General features: G+C 42.6%; 1 protein-coding gene across 1 annotated transcript in view; it reads left to right on the top strand.

Moving 5' to 3' along the window:
- Window positions 1-919: 919 nt before the first annotated feature.
- The window catches only part of ACMSD (aminocarboxymuconate semialdehyde decarboxylase), a 42,681-nt gene continuing 27,050 nt past the window's right edge, over window positions 920-16,550 (top strand). The window contains exons 1-5 of the mRNA XM_016206238.2: window positions 920-976; window positions 7,754-7,798; window positions 11,931-12,027; window positions 12,844-12,893; window positions 14,223-14,459. Coding sequence (XP_016061724.2) covers window positions 920-976; window positions 7,754-7,798; window positions 11,931-12,027; window positions 12,844-12,893; window positions 14,223-14,459 — 486 coding nt within the window. The remainder of the gene's footprint in view (window positions 977-7,753; window positions 7,799-11,930; window positions 12,028-12,843; window positions 12,894-14,222; window positions 14,460-16,550) is intronic.

Raw genomic sequence — 16,550 nt, 5'->3', positions numbered from 1 at the left:
TTCCACTTTCCAGGAACAGGAAAGGTTAAACATAGAACAATAAAGGGCTGCTTTGTTCCAGGCTCTCTTTAGAGGCACAACCATAAGCCCCACTTTATGCTCCAATGAAAGTCCTCCCCAAACTGCTCTGACAACCCTCAATGAAAATTACTTATTTCTTCTTTCCTTACACTTATGGCTGTGTACAATTATCTGTTACAATATATGTATCATTTTAGCTCATTTGACCTTATATCATCTGCACATAGTAGTTCTCAATAAGTGTTTGTTAAATGCATAAATGAATGAATGAAAGAAAAAAGCGATGGAGGAAAAAACATGTGTGAAGAATAGGCTCTTTCCATGATTTAAAAGTAAAGACGAAACTTCCCCAACTTTACAACATGCTAGATTTTCATGAAAAATGCTAAATATTGTTTAAAACATGGAGGCAACAAACTGAATAAAAGGAAGAAGCTTTAAAATTGGTTGCTTTTGGGGAATAAAACCAAGAGTAAAAAGTGGTGAGTCGGGGATCTATTATTTTTCTTTAAAAAACCATCTGTTCTGATTTTTAACCAGGTACTTCTTGATTTTATTATGTATATCTTGATAAAAATGGAAATATTTTAAAACAAAGAGTCAATTTTGGACCTGTTGTACTCATAGGTTTAGTGCAGTCCTTCTTTTAAAAAAAAATGTTGTGCTCCACAGCCTTGTTGCCAAAGAATTGTTCACCCAAAGCTACTTTGACAAACAGAACTTTGAACTTCAATAAGGCAGCTCCAGTGGACCTAGACTTGGCTGAGCAGGCATGCTGGCCAGGGCCTAAATACAGCTGTAAAGGGACAAAGTCAATCAATTAACTCCGTGGTGTACATGGAGATCTCTTGATATCAAAATTTCTTTCTTTACATGCTTCTCCTCTGATCCTGTAGAGATGAAAATTGACATCCATAATCATATTCTACCAAGAGAATGGCCAGATCTAAAAAAGGTAATGGTAATTAATTTGCTGGATTATTTTTGGAACTTCTCCAAGGTTTCTCAATGCCTCTGTTATAAACCTAGCTCTTCTTTGAGGAATTAGATGTTAAGTTTCTCTGCTTTAGGAATGCTTTATAATTATTTGGTAGCTCTGATTTTCTAGTTTTTAAAAATAACTTTTATACTAATTTTGAAAGAACATTGATCAAAGACGTGCTTTCTCAAAATCCCTTTCTCCCCTTAAATGAAGCATTCTTTAAAACTTCTGGATAATTTAAGTCAGGCAGTTTTACTTCCATTTGAATCACATATTCAGCTGCTAGGAAGGGAAGATACGTGCCAACTACAGGATTTAAAGTTACAGTTTCAAGTAAGAGACTATTAAAAAATGGAATGTCATAGGCTTCCGGGATTTCTAAAACATATCTCCTTTCCAAAATGTTTAAAATAAGGTTTAAAAGCACCAAGAGATAACTTGTGGAATTTTTTATAGTCTATTTTAGGATACTGCCTGAAACCTTTCCTTTTTGATGTTCTTTAAGCTGTAAATCCCTGTTATGAACAAGAGAGAAGGAACATCAAAAAACCCTAGAGGAAATGACATGCCGCCTTCACACAATCAGGGTCTCTAAAGACTCGTCTGTGTTTCTCAAAAAATGGATATTTCCTCTTGTCATTAAGAACTTTTGAATGAATAACTGTAATTCTGAATAAAATCATTAGGAAGGTGGGAGACATGAAAGAAATTTAAAATTGGTTTCAGTTTTGTTCAGGCTAAATATCGGGTTTTACCCAATCTTAAACCTTCTCTAGAACATTCACATCATCGATATTTCACCTTTTTATTCCAAGTGAGGAAAATGAATTACAGTGGTACCTCGGTTTTCTAATATGATCCGTTCCGGAAAACCATTAGAGTTCTGAAACGTTTGAAAACCGAGGGATCCGCAGCAGACAGCTAGGCCTCAGGATCTTGCCCTCAGCAGAAGCCACATGGCATGTTCGGCTTACGAGGCGTGTTCAAAAACCAAAGCATTTTCTCCTGGGTTTACGGCATTTGCAAACCAAAATGTTTGTCAATGGAGATGTTCGAAAACTGAGGCACCACTGTAATCTAAACTCTGACTAAATGGTGCAAGTAGCTGAGGCTATTTTCTTCTCATAGTTGTCTCCTGGAAGAATGTTAACCTTAGTGTTTCTTTTTCATCGTTATTTTAGGTAAGATAGGTGGTAGACATTGTGGATTAAAACATACAAATGATGCTGAATTATCTTTGAAAGACTGTCCTGTTACAGCCCAGGGTAAAAGTGAACCCCATCAAGCTCACCCCTCCAAAAGGAGTCTGAGTGCCGACTTGCTGTTCTGAATACGGCTGTCTTCGTCATATTTTATTAAAGTGTAAACACCACTTCATAATGTCAGTGATGATGGCCTAGGGCAGCCTAAAAAGGTGCCTCCTCTGCTAAGGGGAGGAAACTATTTACCTAGTGTCTTGTGCCACAACTCTGCCTCTCATTGCTTGTCTCCCACCCTGAAGCCTGCCTCTAGCGTGAGCAGAGAACTGGTCACCAAGAACTGATCATTCCTAAGTGCCCCCCAATGCAGGGCCCTAAAATATTGTAAAAACTGCTCAGGAAGCTGAGGGATGCAGAGCATGGGGAGGCTATAGCCATAAATGGGTGCCCTGGAGACTCAGCAAGCACAGCTTCTGCTGGCTCTTTAGCCCACCTCCTGGTCCTATCTTCTAGCTATTGCCTCAAAGAGGGGTGGGGCATTTTGTCCTGATAAACCAGGCTTTTATCTAGCAGTCTCACAATATGCAAGCAGATAATGGATGTACTTGATGATGGTGGTGGTAATAATAATCATAATACTCTTATACTTCCAGGGAGCAATGTAATTTGATCCACATAAAATCTTGTGAATCTAGAATTTATGGGATTTATATTACTGACCCTGCTGGAAAGATAGAGTACCAGACACTCAGGAAATAAGCCTCAAATCCCAGAGCTACATGGGACTATGGTGGCCCCTCCCCAGCACGACCACCACACCCAATTGAGAGAGCTGGCCAGGGAGAATAGCACTGCTATAAGGGATGTCCCTGCTTCCTTCTGCCCCCCACCCAGTGTCTCCCTCAACACCAGCCTGCTCCCAAACACCCCAGGCCCACCTAGGGCTTTATGATGGGGTCATTGGAATCTGGCTTCCAACTTGCAGGTCAAGCAATCAGATCTGTTATATGGAAGAGGTTTCCATTTGAGTGCAGGCAAGCCAGTGACGAAAGAACCAGCAGAAAACAGTTCTGTGTTTTCAAATTGGGAGGAGTGAGATGAATAAAAATGCATGAAATGAGGCTGGGTCCCTTCTCCCTCTCTCCACAGTTTCAGCTTATGCAGTCAGAGTAAAATGAGTATTAAAGTGACAGCAGCTAACAGCAGATCTTCTTTGGTGTTCATATAGTTTAAGAGTTACAGCAGATTTTCCTTGGTCTTTCAATTGTTTCTTAGTGGGTAAAATATTTCAAAGCATCAAACTCTGATCTTTTCTCACCGTTTTTGCAAACTTTCCAAAAAAAGAATGAAAAGGGTAAACCAGTACTAGTTTTAGGTCAGAAGAAGAAGCCCATCTGGAAGAACAAGTATCTCTTTTCAAACCTGACCTTTTATTTTATTTACTTTTTTAAAAAATTAAATTTATTGGGGTGACAATGGTTAATATGAACATACAGGTTTCAGGTATGGGTTTCTATGTTACAAGATCGGTATATTGCTCTGTGTGCCCACCACCCAAAACCTACCTGTCTTTTATTAAATATTAATAGATACACCTCGATAACCTTGACCTCCTTATGTAACAAAGAAACAGAAGCAGAATCAACATGCCTGGCTTGATGATTAACTAATCATTACAAAAGACAGATTTGAGAAAGCTTTTCATTTCCATTTGCGATAATGATTTTAGTCAGTTATATTATAGATCTGCAGATGGAAAGAGAGCAGATTCAGAGGGCACTTGATTAAGTTGTGTTTCTAACGAATCAGGACCCACACTCTCTGCTGTCACAAGTAGGAGGATGGTGGCTAAGAAGCCATAGTGGACGTTGTTTCATAAAATCAATGGAGATAATAAGGTTTCAGCTTTTTCTTTCAGCATGACTCTACTGACCACCAATTATATGCCTGATAGTAGGGCTTGCAAAGATTCTTCTAGTTTTAAATGGAGTAAAAAAATTCTGGCCTTTGATAAAAAGTTTATATATTTATATATTTACATCTTCTTTTGTTAGCAAAATTTAATTATACTTGATCATCATGAGATTTTAGGAGACAAAATCCCAGACAAAGCTTCACTTTGAAACAACCTCTGTGAGGAAATACAAATTTGGTCTCCTCTCTGAGGAGGTTCATCATTCACAATACGAAAGTGTGAGGTCCCCAGGACACTAAAAATGTCATTCAGTTCCTCAACCTGACTCATAAATACCCACTTCACAATCACATCTATTGTATATAGAACTGAATGCCCTTGAAGTTTCTAATTTTCTTTGTATTTGTCATGCCCATAAATGCCTATGGGACATTGGTCCTTGTCATCCAAACATCTTCAGACTGTAAATGCCTCCTGGCATATGCTCAGACCAAAACTACTCCCAGGGTCAAAAATTTCAAACCACAGGCTTGGTTCAACCTAGGATGAGAGCTGGGGGACTGAACAAATCCCAGACTTGGAACAAAATTAAGTTGACCCAAATAAGTTAGGTATTTGCATGGGGCCTAGAAGAAGCACAAAGTGTTCAAATCTTGTGCTTTGCAAGAGAGGAGAGAGAGGAACACAGAGTGACAAAGGGCTACTTCCTTCATAGTGTTCCTTGGTGTCTGACCCTAGGGTATGCCTTATTTTACCACCTAAGGATAGAATAGGCTGTCACCACTATGCCACCCCCGGGGCCATCACTGCCTGCCACCACTACCAGTACCACCACTGGCACCACCACTGCCACCAAACACCACCACAACCATCACCACTACCAGCTCACAACCTCCACCATTGTCACTATCAGCACCACCATCCCCACCGAAACCACCACCATCACCACTGTTGCCACCACCATATCCACCTCCACCACCGCCACTGTCACTGTTAGCACTGAGGAGGTCCTTTCTATACACCAGGTCTGGTGTCAGTAGCTTTCTATGAATGACCTCAGTTAATTCCCATAAAACCTTATGGCACAGCTGCTGCTGTTAACCTCATTTTACACATAAGGAAACAGTGACTTCCAGATGTTAAGTTACTCCAAGTCAAGTGTCTTCTAAGTGGCTTGTTGTGTGTGACAAGGGCCCTCTGTTCTGCCTCCCTCTGCCCCTCTGCCCTTCCCCAGATGGGATGCTTCCTAACCTGCGAAGGTATGCATGGGTTAAAGTCCCACAGGGAATTAAGAAAAAGAGAATGAGGACAGAAAGGAGGAGAAAGAGGGAGGGAAAGAAGAAAGATTACATCCAAGTAAGATTTCAATGGTGACTTTCTTCTACATTCAAGTAAGATTTCATGGTGACTTTCCAGTTCAAGAGTTTAAGTTTACCCTGCAGTGTAACTGACGGAGGCCATATTCCAGCCTGTCCTCAGCATACGTCTCTGGGCAGCTTTATCCAGGGGAACAGAAGGCAAAAGCACAAGGATATTGAATGCACAAAGGGAGGGGGGGCAGGGGCATGCTCAGGCAAAGGAGAAACTGGGTGCAGGGCGGAGGAGCTTGGGCCCCTGGTCCACGATTTCCCTTGCACTCCCAGCCTACGGAGCCAGGTCCTCTGATGTCACTTGGAGAGAAGCAGGTGGATCCAGAGCTAAGGTGATTATTAGGAGATGCAACTCAAGAACAGGACTTATGCTCAGGTAGGATCAAGCTGGTATAGAATTGACCCAAATCTTAAGAAGTCGTTGGAGCCAACCCCAGTCACAGACACAGAGCTATGCAAACACCCCTGTGCTGCAGGCCCAGGCCTCCCCTCTCAGTCTGGAGAGGAGGGCAGGGCTAGGAGGAGGGATGGACTAAGAGCTGACTTCCTCAAGACAACCTCCCTGTCACGACATAAGAACCAACCACTGTTAGCTGCTCTCATCCAAATAAAACATGTAGAAATTGTACTGATATTCAGCTTCCTTAACTCATCTACCCATCATTGATGACTGGAGCTGTGAGGAGCTCGACACATCATTGTCACCATCTGCCACACCCTCCTTCCCCTCTTACATCACAATTTTTTTCTTCCACCTTTTACATCACAATTTGAGAGCCACTGCTTTGGAGCACTGCAAGTTTCTCTCCAATCTGGCCCCAGACTACCCTCTCAACCTCCCTTCCCTGACACCACCTGACCCAAGTTATAGGTCAGAACCCTCCTCCTGGCTCCCAGAGAATTCGTGCATCACTCAATCACAGCCCGTCTCAGACGTGATTATGCTTTTCAATTATTTGCCCACCCCAGCCCCACCCTCTCAGGACTGTGCTCCACACAGGCTGGAACTGCCCTTCACTTTTCTTTTCTCTGCCCTAGTAAGGCCGGTCATGGCGAGACTCCACGAGGGTTTGCAGAATGAGTGAATGAAGGGTGAATGACTGAATGATCAACATGAGATTTTAAAACCTATAGCTACATGAGTCACATATACCTATGTTCTTAGGCAGAGGCTTTCAAAATTTCTTATTCATAACCGCCAAGGAGAAATATATTTTATATTATGATTCAGTACAAACATCCATATATATAATGGAAACAAGAGTTTCATTAAATGAATAATTACACATGGGAGGTGTTTTAATCCATTCCATTCCATTCCATTCCATTCCATTCCATTCCATTCCATTCCATTCCATTCCATTCCATTCCATTCCATTCCATTCCATTCCATTCCATTCCTTTACTGTCTTGACTTGGGTTTGCTAAGAAGCAGACCCTCAGATAAAGATTCAAATGCAAGTAGCTTACTTCAGTGGTGATCTCAAAACACCAGTAGAGTGAGGAAGTGAGACAGGGAAAGCAAAGCAACCAAAGAAAGTGTAGAATGTGTGCTTCACCTGAGTCAGAGCTTTGGTCTCGTGTAGTCAGTGTATTTACAGGCAAACGTCCTGAGTCATTGGTTGAGGACTGCTGAGGGGAGGTGGGACAGGAGCTGTGAGGAGTTACTAGGTTCCTGGTACTTGTAACCTGCTAGAAGGGCCTGACCAAAGTTGATTTCAGTGGCAATGGGCAGGTGGGCACAGAGGTGTTAACACAGGGAGGGAATATGGGTGGAACACCAACGCCATCTGCTACACACACTGTTCTGTGTTTTTAGAACATCTAGGTCACTGTCCACTAAATTGATTTCATGGATTGCAACCTCCAGTTTGAAGAGCAGTGTTCTAATATGGTATTTCCTAAAGAGTGGTCCTTACCGTCCATGTACTCCTGGTGACCCTTGAAATAGTTTAGGTGGTACGGAAACAAATAATTTTTTAACATAAATCCTCATTTTAAAATTGCAACCTGCATGAGGATACAAGGTAAAACTGGCACTTCTATGATATTTTATTAGAATTTTACTCCTGAATAAATATATTTAAGGAAAGAAAGTGAATTGATTTAAATATAAATAGTGAATACGTGATGTATGGACATATGGAAAAATGGGAAGGTGATGCTTGAAAGGATGGAGCTCAGGATTCTTTGCCCTAGAAATGCCCTTTATTGCAGTCCTGTCTGCTTTGCTCTTTCAATCTAACTGTGCCTCTCCCCACTGCAGAGATTCGGCTATGGAGGCTGGGTGCAGCTCGAACACCACAGCAAGGTGAGTTTCTCCCAAAGTGTGAGCTTGCCTCGCACCCAGGGACATCGTGAGCCCGAGACCTTCCTGCAGGCCTCCGCAGAGCTCTCAACCCTTCTGTCATCCTGTTGACTTTGTAGTAGGCAAGGGAGCAGCACTGAAGTTTCTCCAAACTATTAGAAAAAAATGCTGGTAACTTCAAAGAGCAGCATTCAGGAAGATAAAATTAGAACTTGAGAAGCCATTAAGAAACTTTTCCCTGTTTTGCCCTAGAACCAATTTTAGCATTTATCGCTCTGCCTTAAGAAAGTGACATGACCCTCTCCACAAGTCATTATAGTGTATTAAGGCCAACCAAATAAATGGAACCATTTAGGTTTGAGCACAAGCTAGAGAAATTAAACACTGGAGACCAGGGAAAAGAAGCCACTCTTTGGGTGAGTTGGGTAAGAGGAAACAGTGAAAGGAGGCCTGAGAATGAGCTCAAAGTCTAGGGCTGCACAGAGGTCAGCTCTGACTTTATTTTCAGAGGTAGCATGTGCCTGTGTGGAGTTCAGAGGGAACATTCCTGAGCTTCCAGCTGGAACACAGGCATGTCTACAGCAGGCCTGAAAGACTCATGATCTGGGAAGACACAGTTTCCTGAGCAGGGGTAATGCGGTGCCATGTTATAAGCTTAGGACTTGCTGGAGGACACAGATTTGGACACTGTTGGAGAAGTCCTCCTGGAGGAAGTGATGCTCATCTTGAGTCTTGAAGCGGGGGTGAAGGCTTGCCCAAGGAATAAAGGAAACAAGTTTCCAGGAAGAGAAGACAGGGAGCAAAGGCATGGAAATACTAAACTTATGCAAACCCAAAACTCAAGCGCTTGGCTATGGCTGGGACCAGCATTTCTCAAAATGTGATCCCCAGGCCAGCAAGTTCAGCTTCACTTGAGAACTTGGAAGAAATTCAAATTCGTGAGCCTCAACCCAGACCTACCAAATCAGGAACTCTGAGGATCCAGCCAGCAATTTGTGTTTTGACAAGCCTCCCATTGATTACTCAAGTTTGAAAACCACTGACCTTAATTACTCATTCACTCACTCCTTTTTATTAACATCAGTTTTGTGCCAGCTCCACCTGCTTAGACATTTAGAAATACATTGGTGAACAAGACAGACATGCTCCTTACCTTCATGGTGCTCAGATTCTAGGGGAAGACAAACCTGATCACTTTAGAGAATGGAATGAAAACCAGTGCTGCAGCAGGAAGGTTAATTGTGGTTGGCTGCACAGGCAGCTAGCGAAGACTGGAGAAACAAAGGAAAACCTGGAATAGTGACCCTGGCTTGGGGAACAGCAGTTACAGAGGCTACCATATGAGGAATAGCTGTGTTTGAGGAACAGAAAAGAGGGCAATGTGGCTGAGATGTGATGAAAGGGGGAGATGGTAGGAAATGAGCTAGCGAGGTAGGAAGGAGTCCGATCATGAAGGGATTTGTAGCATGTGCTAAGGAGTCTGGATTTTATTTTCAATGCAATGCAAATTCTTTGGAGGGTCTTAATGGCTTAAAAAGACCACTTTGGCTGCAGAGAATGGACAGAAGCAGGCAAGAGCAAACTGGTGGGAAGTAGCTGAAGAGGTGGACATAAGCCCCATCAGGTGGAGCCATGGAGGCTGGGCTTAGGCCTTTGAACTTGATCCTGAAGGCAGTGGGGAATCATCACAGGGTTTTCAACATCAGAATCTCTGGGAAAGCTCATTCTCACCTTCATCACAGAGCGCCCACTCAGTGCCAAGTTAGACGCTGAGCTGCACTTCTGTGATGAGAAGTGCTGGTTCCAAACCTGGGAGCTAGTGACCTAAGCTGTCCTCAAGCCTCCCCAAGGGAGAGAACAATCTGAGCGGAGCTGTTACTAGGCTACTAGGGAGCCCCAAATGCAGGGACAGGCAGCCTGTGATTTTTTTTTCATTCCATATCCCAGGCTGCAGTCTGTAACCTCGATAATGGATTTGAATGACCTTCATTTCACTTTGTTTTCATGTCAAGAGATTGCATAAACTTAACAGCAAATCTCAAAAGAAAAAAAAGTAACCAAGAAGGAAAATATTTTCCAGTCACATCTACTACCCACATACTTCCAGCAAAATTGGATACAATAGTGGCTAACAAAACACAACAGTGACACTCTCCTTCCTTCTCTCTCAAAAACAAAACAAAGTGAAACAAAACAGAATCTGAATTTTTCATAATTACAGTGGCCAAGGATTACAGTCACTGGAAAACAACATGCAAATGTACACAAATATTCAAATGAGGCTAACAACTTGGGGGTCGAAATTTCCTTTTATTCTCCTACATTCCTTTGGTGAACAAATATTTTCTGTCCCCACGCCTGACTTATCTCAGAGATTCCTGATCTGAAAATGATTTTCCCCTCACTGGGAAGCCAAGAAGACACCCAAATGGATAAAGAACATATAAATAGTGATAATTTTGTGCTAACTGAACTAAAGAGACAATAAATAGCAAGGGAGTTCAGGGAGTGAGGAAAGCCGAAGGCAAGGGGCAGTTTTCATAAAAATAAAGAATCAAAGGCTATGATCATCTACTCCAGTGTTTGAAAATAAGGGTTACAACCCAATAGTGAGTCATCAAAACAAGTCAGTGTGTTAGGTAGGACAGCTTTAAAGATAAAATGGATTACAAAAGAAAAGAGCAGAATGCATTGTTCATGGTAAGAGTCAATGCTATTTCATGAAACTGCTGTCCCAGTTTGTAGCTATATAAATAGATATATATGGGTCTGCTGGGTTACAGTGGAAAATATATTTCTGCAGGTGGGGCCACAGCCAAAATGGATTGAAAGCCATTAATCTAGTCCAATGCTGTCATTTCATGTTTTTATTTTGAAGGTTAATTTTTCATTACAAAAGTATTACTTCAATAAATTCTCCTTTTAAAGTTTAAGTTATTGCAGATAAAACTACAGTTCCCTTGGATCAGCATTCCCCATCCTCAAAAGTAATTCCTATTAACAGTTTGGTGGGTATCTTCCCAGACCTTTTCCTATGACTTTACTTATATATACAGCACCTATAGAAACACAGAGGGCCCAAGGGCAATCTTGAGGCCCTAAAGCTCCACCAGAGGTGGTGTGTCCTCAGAGCTGGGGACACCAGGAGATAGCCCAGTCCCTAGTTAGTCGTGTCATTAATAACTAATACTTAGAATAACTAACAGTTAACGTGTCAGATACTTAACTACATGCTCTATATGGATTCTCCCATTTTATGCTCACAAGATCCCTTTAAGGTAAGTTATATTATTTTTTTAAGATAAGTCATATTATTATCCCTATTTTAAAGATGGGCAAACTGGGGCTCAGAGGTGTTTAATTTGATCAAGGCCACACAGTAAGTAGTAGAATGGGGACTTGAACCTGAGTAGTCTGATTTCAGGGACCCAAATCAAAACTTTTCCCTTTTCTTTAGGGATCACAAACCGCAGGCCCGATTTAGAAGCCACTGCCATGCTTCTGTACAGCCACTTACCTTGGCCCCCTGTGCTGAGTAATAAAAGAGAGTGTACCCAGGCAGGCGTGATGCCTGGTGGGAACCAGCAGCTCAGCCCCAAGTTTTGTGCATGCTGCCACGTTGATTCACTTCATTGCCCACCTCCTCCTGCAGGTGTTGACATCAGTGGCCCTGCTCTGCTAGACAGATCACTTATTCTCACTATCCATCTGTTGCTTCTCTATGAAACAAGAGGGCTGGACTAGATGGTCTATCTCAGAGATCCTTTTCAATTCTAAAATGTTAGAATCTGGAGTTTTCCAGACACTGGGCCTTCCTCTCAGGGCTTGGAGCCAGTGTTTCAGATAGACAAGGTGGCCAGCTGTCCTCAGTCATGAAGCCCCAAAAGGCCATGACCATGGCCTTGTTTGTCTCTGTCTACTGATACTTACAGAGCACACTCCTTTAACTCCAGGCCAATATTTAGGCATGAGGATAAAAAACTGAGTTCTGCTGAATGAACAGACTTCTATCTCTTTGAGGATTAAGTAAAAACCCCTAAAAATGTTAGGAGAGAGCCACATTCCAAAGCATACAAGAAAGGATTATCCAAGTAAACTTAGGTTAACTTTTGCTGATGTGCATCTTCTGCCCTAGGGAGAAGCAAAGATGCTGAAGGATGGGAAGGTTTTCAGGGTGATCCAAGAGAACTGCTGGGATCCAGAAGTCCGTATTAGAGAAATGGACCAAACAGGTACTTAGGATGAGAGATGTGACCAGTGATTGCATCTGATATAAGAGCCATATCTCTCCCTAAAGTCTGTTAACCACGTTGCAGGGTTTATGTGATGGTAACTTCTGATCACCTTTTCTCCACTGGGCCGACTGCTCCAGCATCGCTGAGAGAGGGATGGGGCCTTCTACCATAATGTTTTTAGTGTAGATTAAAATTTTTTAAATCAGGTATACCTGTTTTAAAGTAGAATGCTATATCATAAAAATATAAATGTGGTATTTTATTATTTTAAAGCCTTTTTTTAGTTCAAATGTATAGTATTTACTTATTATAGAGTCAATTTAAAAAAGTAAAAATTAGAATTCAGAGTAAGGGTGACAATTTCCTTCTGAGTCAGATTCAGGATCCAATTTCTTCCTACACTTTGTCCCAGGGCACAGTACACACAAAGTCCCTATTCGCACATAAAGGGTGGAAATGAGAGCAGTTAAACAGCAAGTTAATTGTGTAGTCTCAGAACAGTCTACAATGAAACTAATTCAGAAATTTCAAAGAGGAGAATTGGGAAATTTTTGTTTCAAAGCCGAATCACCAACAATTTCTAAGAACTTCTTTGCATTCCTTACCTTATATTTAAAAAGTAAACAAGTTCCACAATTTGAATTTTAAAGACCATCTAAAATATGGCCTGATGGCCACATTTAGAGTAAAACCTTGCTCTTTGCTGAGGTCTGAGAAGCTTGCTCTTCCTCTAGCTCCCCTCCCACCACATACTTCTAGGCCAGGGACATATACACTATTACCAACTTTGCCTTTCTTTGTGTCTGTGGCCAGGAGTGACCGTGCAAGCCCTTTCCACAGTTCCCGTCATGTTTAGCTACTGGGTGAGTGTGAAACTTCAAACCATCTCCTTGGTGGGCAAAGGCTCATGTCTAGCAAGTAGGTAGATGACTCACGTCTTGACATTGCCCACCTCCCCTCCATTCTCCCCTTTAGAGATCAGTGCGGTTCCTCAGCTTCTCACACTGCAGTGCGCCCTCCCAGGCCTGTCATCTTAGTCCTGTCCTTGCTCTAGACCCACCTGGTCCAGCACAGTAGCCAGTGGCTGCTTGTCGCTATGTGACTCGAATTCTACTTCCACTTGACAGCGCAGTTCTACACCCAACCTTAATTTCCATCAGAATTTACCTGTCTGATGACCCATCCCTGCAGCGCCTCACTCAGTAATTAACAAGCCAGTTTAGCCTGCAGTGATAATGATTTTGAAGTGGGACTGATAATAAAGGCCTAATATGTTGCCTCTCCCAGGGAAATAGCCAATTCAAATGGGATTCCTGGAGTCGGATGCTTTTCCCCAAGTGATTAAGTGTCAAGTGCTAAAGTTTCAGGCATGATCACGCGCCTGTGGAGGACACCTTTGTACACAGCTGGGGTGCAGTAGCACCTGCTCAAACCTGTAAATATTCACTTGTGTTGTGATTTAAGGAGCAGTGGAAATACCACCTGCTCACACATATTTCCCCCAGTGCTCATAATTCCAGTCCTAGTGATTCAGTTCCTGTGATTAGATTCATGACTTACAAATGCCCTTAAGACCTCAATATGTCTAAATTTATCAGATTGGGTATCATTCCCGAAACACAACTGGGATTGCAGGAGAATACCAAATTCCTGGCAGTGGGGCGAGATGATGTTGAAAGGAAAGAAAACAACGAAGAAGGAAGAGTTAAGGGGAAAGAAAGCAAACTTCATCTGCATCAGCATTTTGCTAGGGTAGCTGTGAGTGTCACTGCCAAGGAGAGAAAGGGGGATGAGCCGGGACAGGAGAGGTGTAGAACATCCTGACATCTCACAGTGAGAGATAACAAGGAGGTGCCCTGGTGACCTCAGGCCCTCACTAGCCCAGCCTCCTGTAGGGGGGAGAGGGGATTCCTAGGTGTGCAGCCTGCAGGCTCCTGTCTGCAGTGGGTGGGGATGCCAGGCCCAGTAACTATTTCGAATTAATCGGCAACACTAGCAGTTTTCTTTGCATTTGCAATGACTGGCCTCTGGGTCTTCTGCAGCAAGCACTTACCCCAGTCTGTGCCTCAGCTTTCTGCAGGGAAAGCTACTGATAGTGACAGTGATTTCGCCTAGGGGAGGTGTTGTTCAGAGCCAATAGCTAAAGAAGGAGATTTTGAATGACGTGGTTTTCCTTTACCTGTCCCCACCAGGCCAAACCTCAGGACACGTTAGATCTGTGCCAGTTTTTAAACAACGACTTAGCTGCCACCGTAGGGAGGCACCCCAGGAGATTCGTGGGCCTGGGGACGTTGCCGATGCAGGCCCCCGAGCTGGCCGTCCAGGAGATGGAGCGCTGTGTGAAGGAGCTGGGCTTCCCGGGGGTCCAGATCGGCTCCCACGTCAACCAGTGGGACCTGAACGCGCGGGAGCTCTTCCCTGTCTACGCAGTGAGTGCGCGGCGCTCCATGGGGACCGCGGCGGGCTGGGCGCTGTGCTGGGCGCTGGCGCGAAGACAGATGCGCCCAGGGAGCGGGAGGCCCGCTGACCGCGCAGGGGTGTAGGCGGGGATGTGGCAGGGCTCCCCAAAGGAGCGGGCCGGTCCACTGGAAGAGGGACCAGGGGAACTAGGCCCGCCCTGCGTTAACTCAGGGAAAACTCTTTTCTTTCTAACCCCCATGCTCTCTTTTTAATCTTTCATCTGGAAGCCAAAATGTTACCTTTATCACAGCCACTGTGCAAAAGAACCCTGTTAATGACATACAAAGAAAAGTATTTACTTTTGCTTTGGGGAGAAAATACTCATTTTTCAAAATTATGAAATCATTTTAAAGAAATTGTGGGAAATACAGGAAAATGTAAAAAGGGAAAAATATTCCATAATCCGAAGTAACCCATAGTGTATTTCATTTGTTTTTTTATTTGCCTATATCTATATGCTATTATCCATGTGATTCTGCATCCTAATTGAAAATTTCCACCCTAAATGAAAAGTCTCTCAATCATGATTTTTAAATAACTGCATAATATCCCAATATATGCACATGTTTGGATTTATTTAATCATTCCTCAATTAAGATACTTTTTAGGCCATATATTTTGCAAATGCATAATAAAAATACACAAAAAATATTGCCATCAAAATGTTAACACTTGATGGTGAGTTTATAGATGTCTATTATACTATTGTTCAAACTTTCAATGTCTGAAATATTGCATAATTAAATATATTTTCAAAACCTCAGTGCCATGTATTTCTGAAGCATCCAGCTGAAGTGTCCACAGTTCCATGGTCCTCTCTGCCAGTCTTCCTCTCCCTCCTGTTCTTTCTGCAGATAAACCTGCTTTCCTTAGCACCAGGATTCAAGATGCATAATTCTATATTCAACTGCATTTTTTAATTGTTTACTTCCCTCCTAGAATTATGATAGTGTTGTTTCTATTATTTTCATTGTAAATGAAAAGCTTTAATAATGAATTAAATAGATGTTGGTGAACTCCCAGGCTCTATAATCACCGATCATTTATTCATTTATCAGCTATTGAGCTCTGACTACATGGGAAAAAAATTCCCATTTTTGTATCCATGGACACTGCCCACTAGTTGGGAGGTTGCCTGTTAAATTGCCTCCTAATGACCTGGAAGATTTAATGTTCCTCTAAATTTTAAACTCCCTGAAGCTTATTGGCTGCCATGGCTGAGCTGATGCAGTGAATGTTTTCTAGAAACTTTAATGAGCTTTGAAAGAGGCTTTATTTGTTGTGTATCCAAGTTGTTTCAGCACAGTGTGAGCAAACCTTCAGCTGCAAGTCATTTTATTGTTCATTGGAATTGGGTTTATGAATTACTAAGGGGCTCGGAAAGCAGCAGCAGCTAGCTGGTTGGGGTCCAAATGGGTAGTATTTTCATTTGTGTGACTAGCTCGACCCATCCATCATTCCAACTAGGCTATTAGGGGGCTGGGAGCCTTTGAGGGGGTTCAGGAGAGCCTCCTGGCTCCAGCTGACTTACAATGTCCTGGGATTGACAGCACGTTTGTTTGCTTGCAAGACTTGCCAGCCTCACTACTTTGCAACTTAGGTTGATAACATGGGGTGAAACAAATCAGAGGGGTAACATGAGCCAAGTTGGCTTTGTCATGTCAAGGTCAGCCTGGAGATCTAGAGCGTCTAACTGTCCACCTTATTTCCTAGACTTCTTTTTTCAGTGAGTGAACCCAACAATACACATTCAGGTCCCTTTTTGGGCACAAAAATGACTTTGTGACAAGTATGAGGCAGACAGAATGGTATTGGCGTTCTGTCTCTCTCACTTACCAGCCAGAAGACCCGAGAAAGTTACCTAGCCTCTATCTGCCTTTGCTCCCTTCTCTGTAGGATGGGAGTAATACAAGTGCTCGTTTCATTTTACTAATTAATAATGTAAAATCCTTATGACAGCTTTGGCACACGGTAAGTTCTCAGTTAATGTGAGTTATGATTTTGAGAGTACAAGTGACTTCTGTTTGTGTTCTCTCCTATACTTCACCTATAAAAGGTGA

This window comes from Miniopterus natalensis, chromosome 8 (genome assembly GCF_054644295.1).
Source record: "Miniopterus natalensis isolate mMinNat1 chromosome 8, mMinNat1.hap1, whole genome shotgun sequence".
Classification (NCBI taxonomy): domain Eukaryota; kingdom Metazoa; phylum Chordata; class Mammalia; order Chiroptera; family Miniopteridae; genus Miniopterus; species Miniopterus natalensis.
This window is presented reverse-complemented; position numbering and strand designations above follow the sequence as displayed.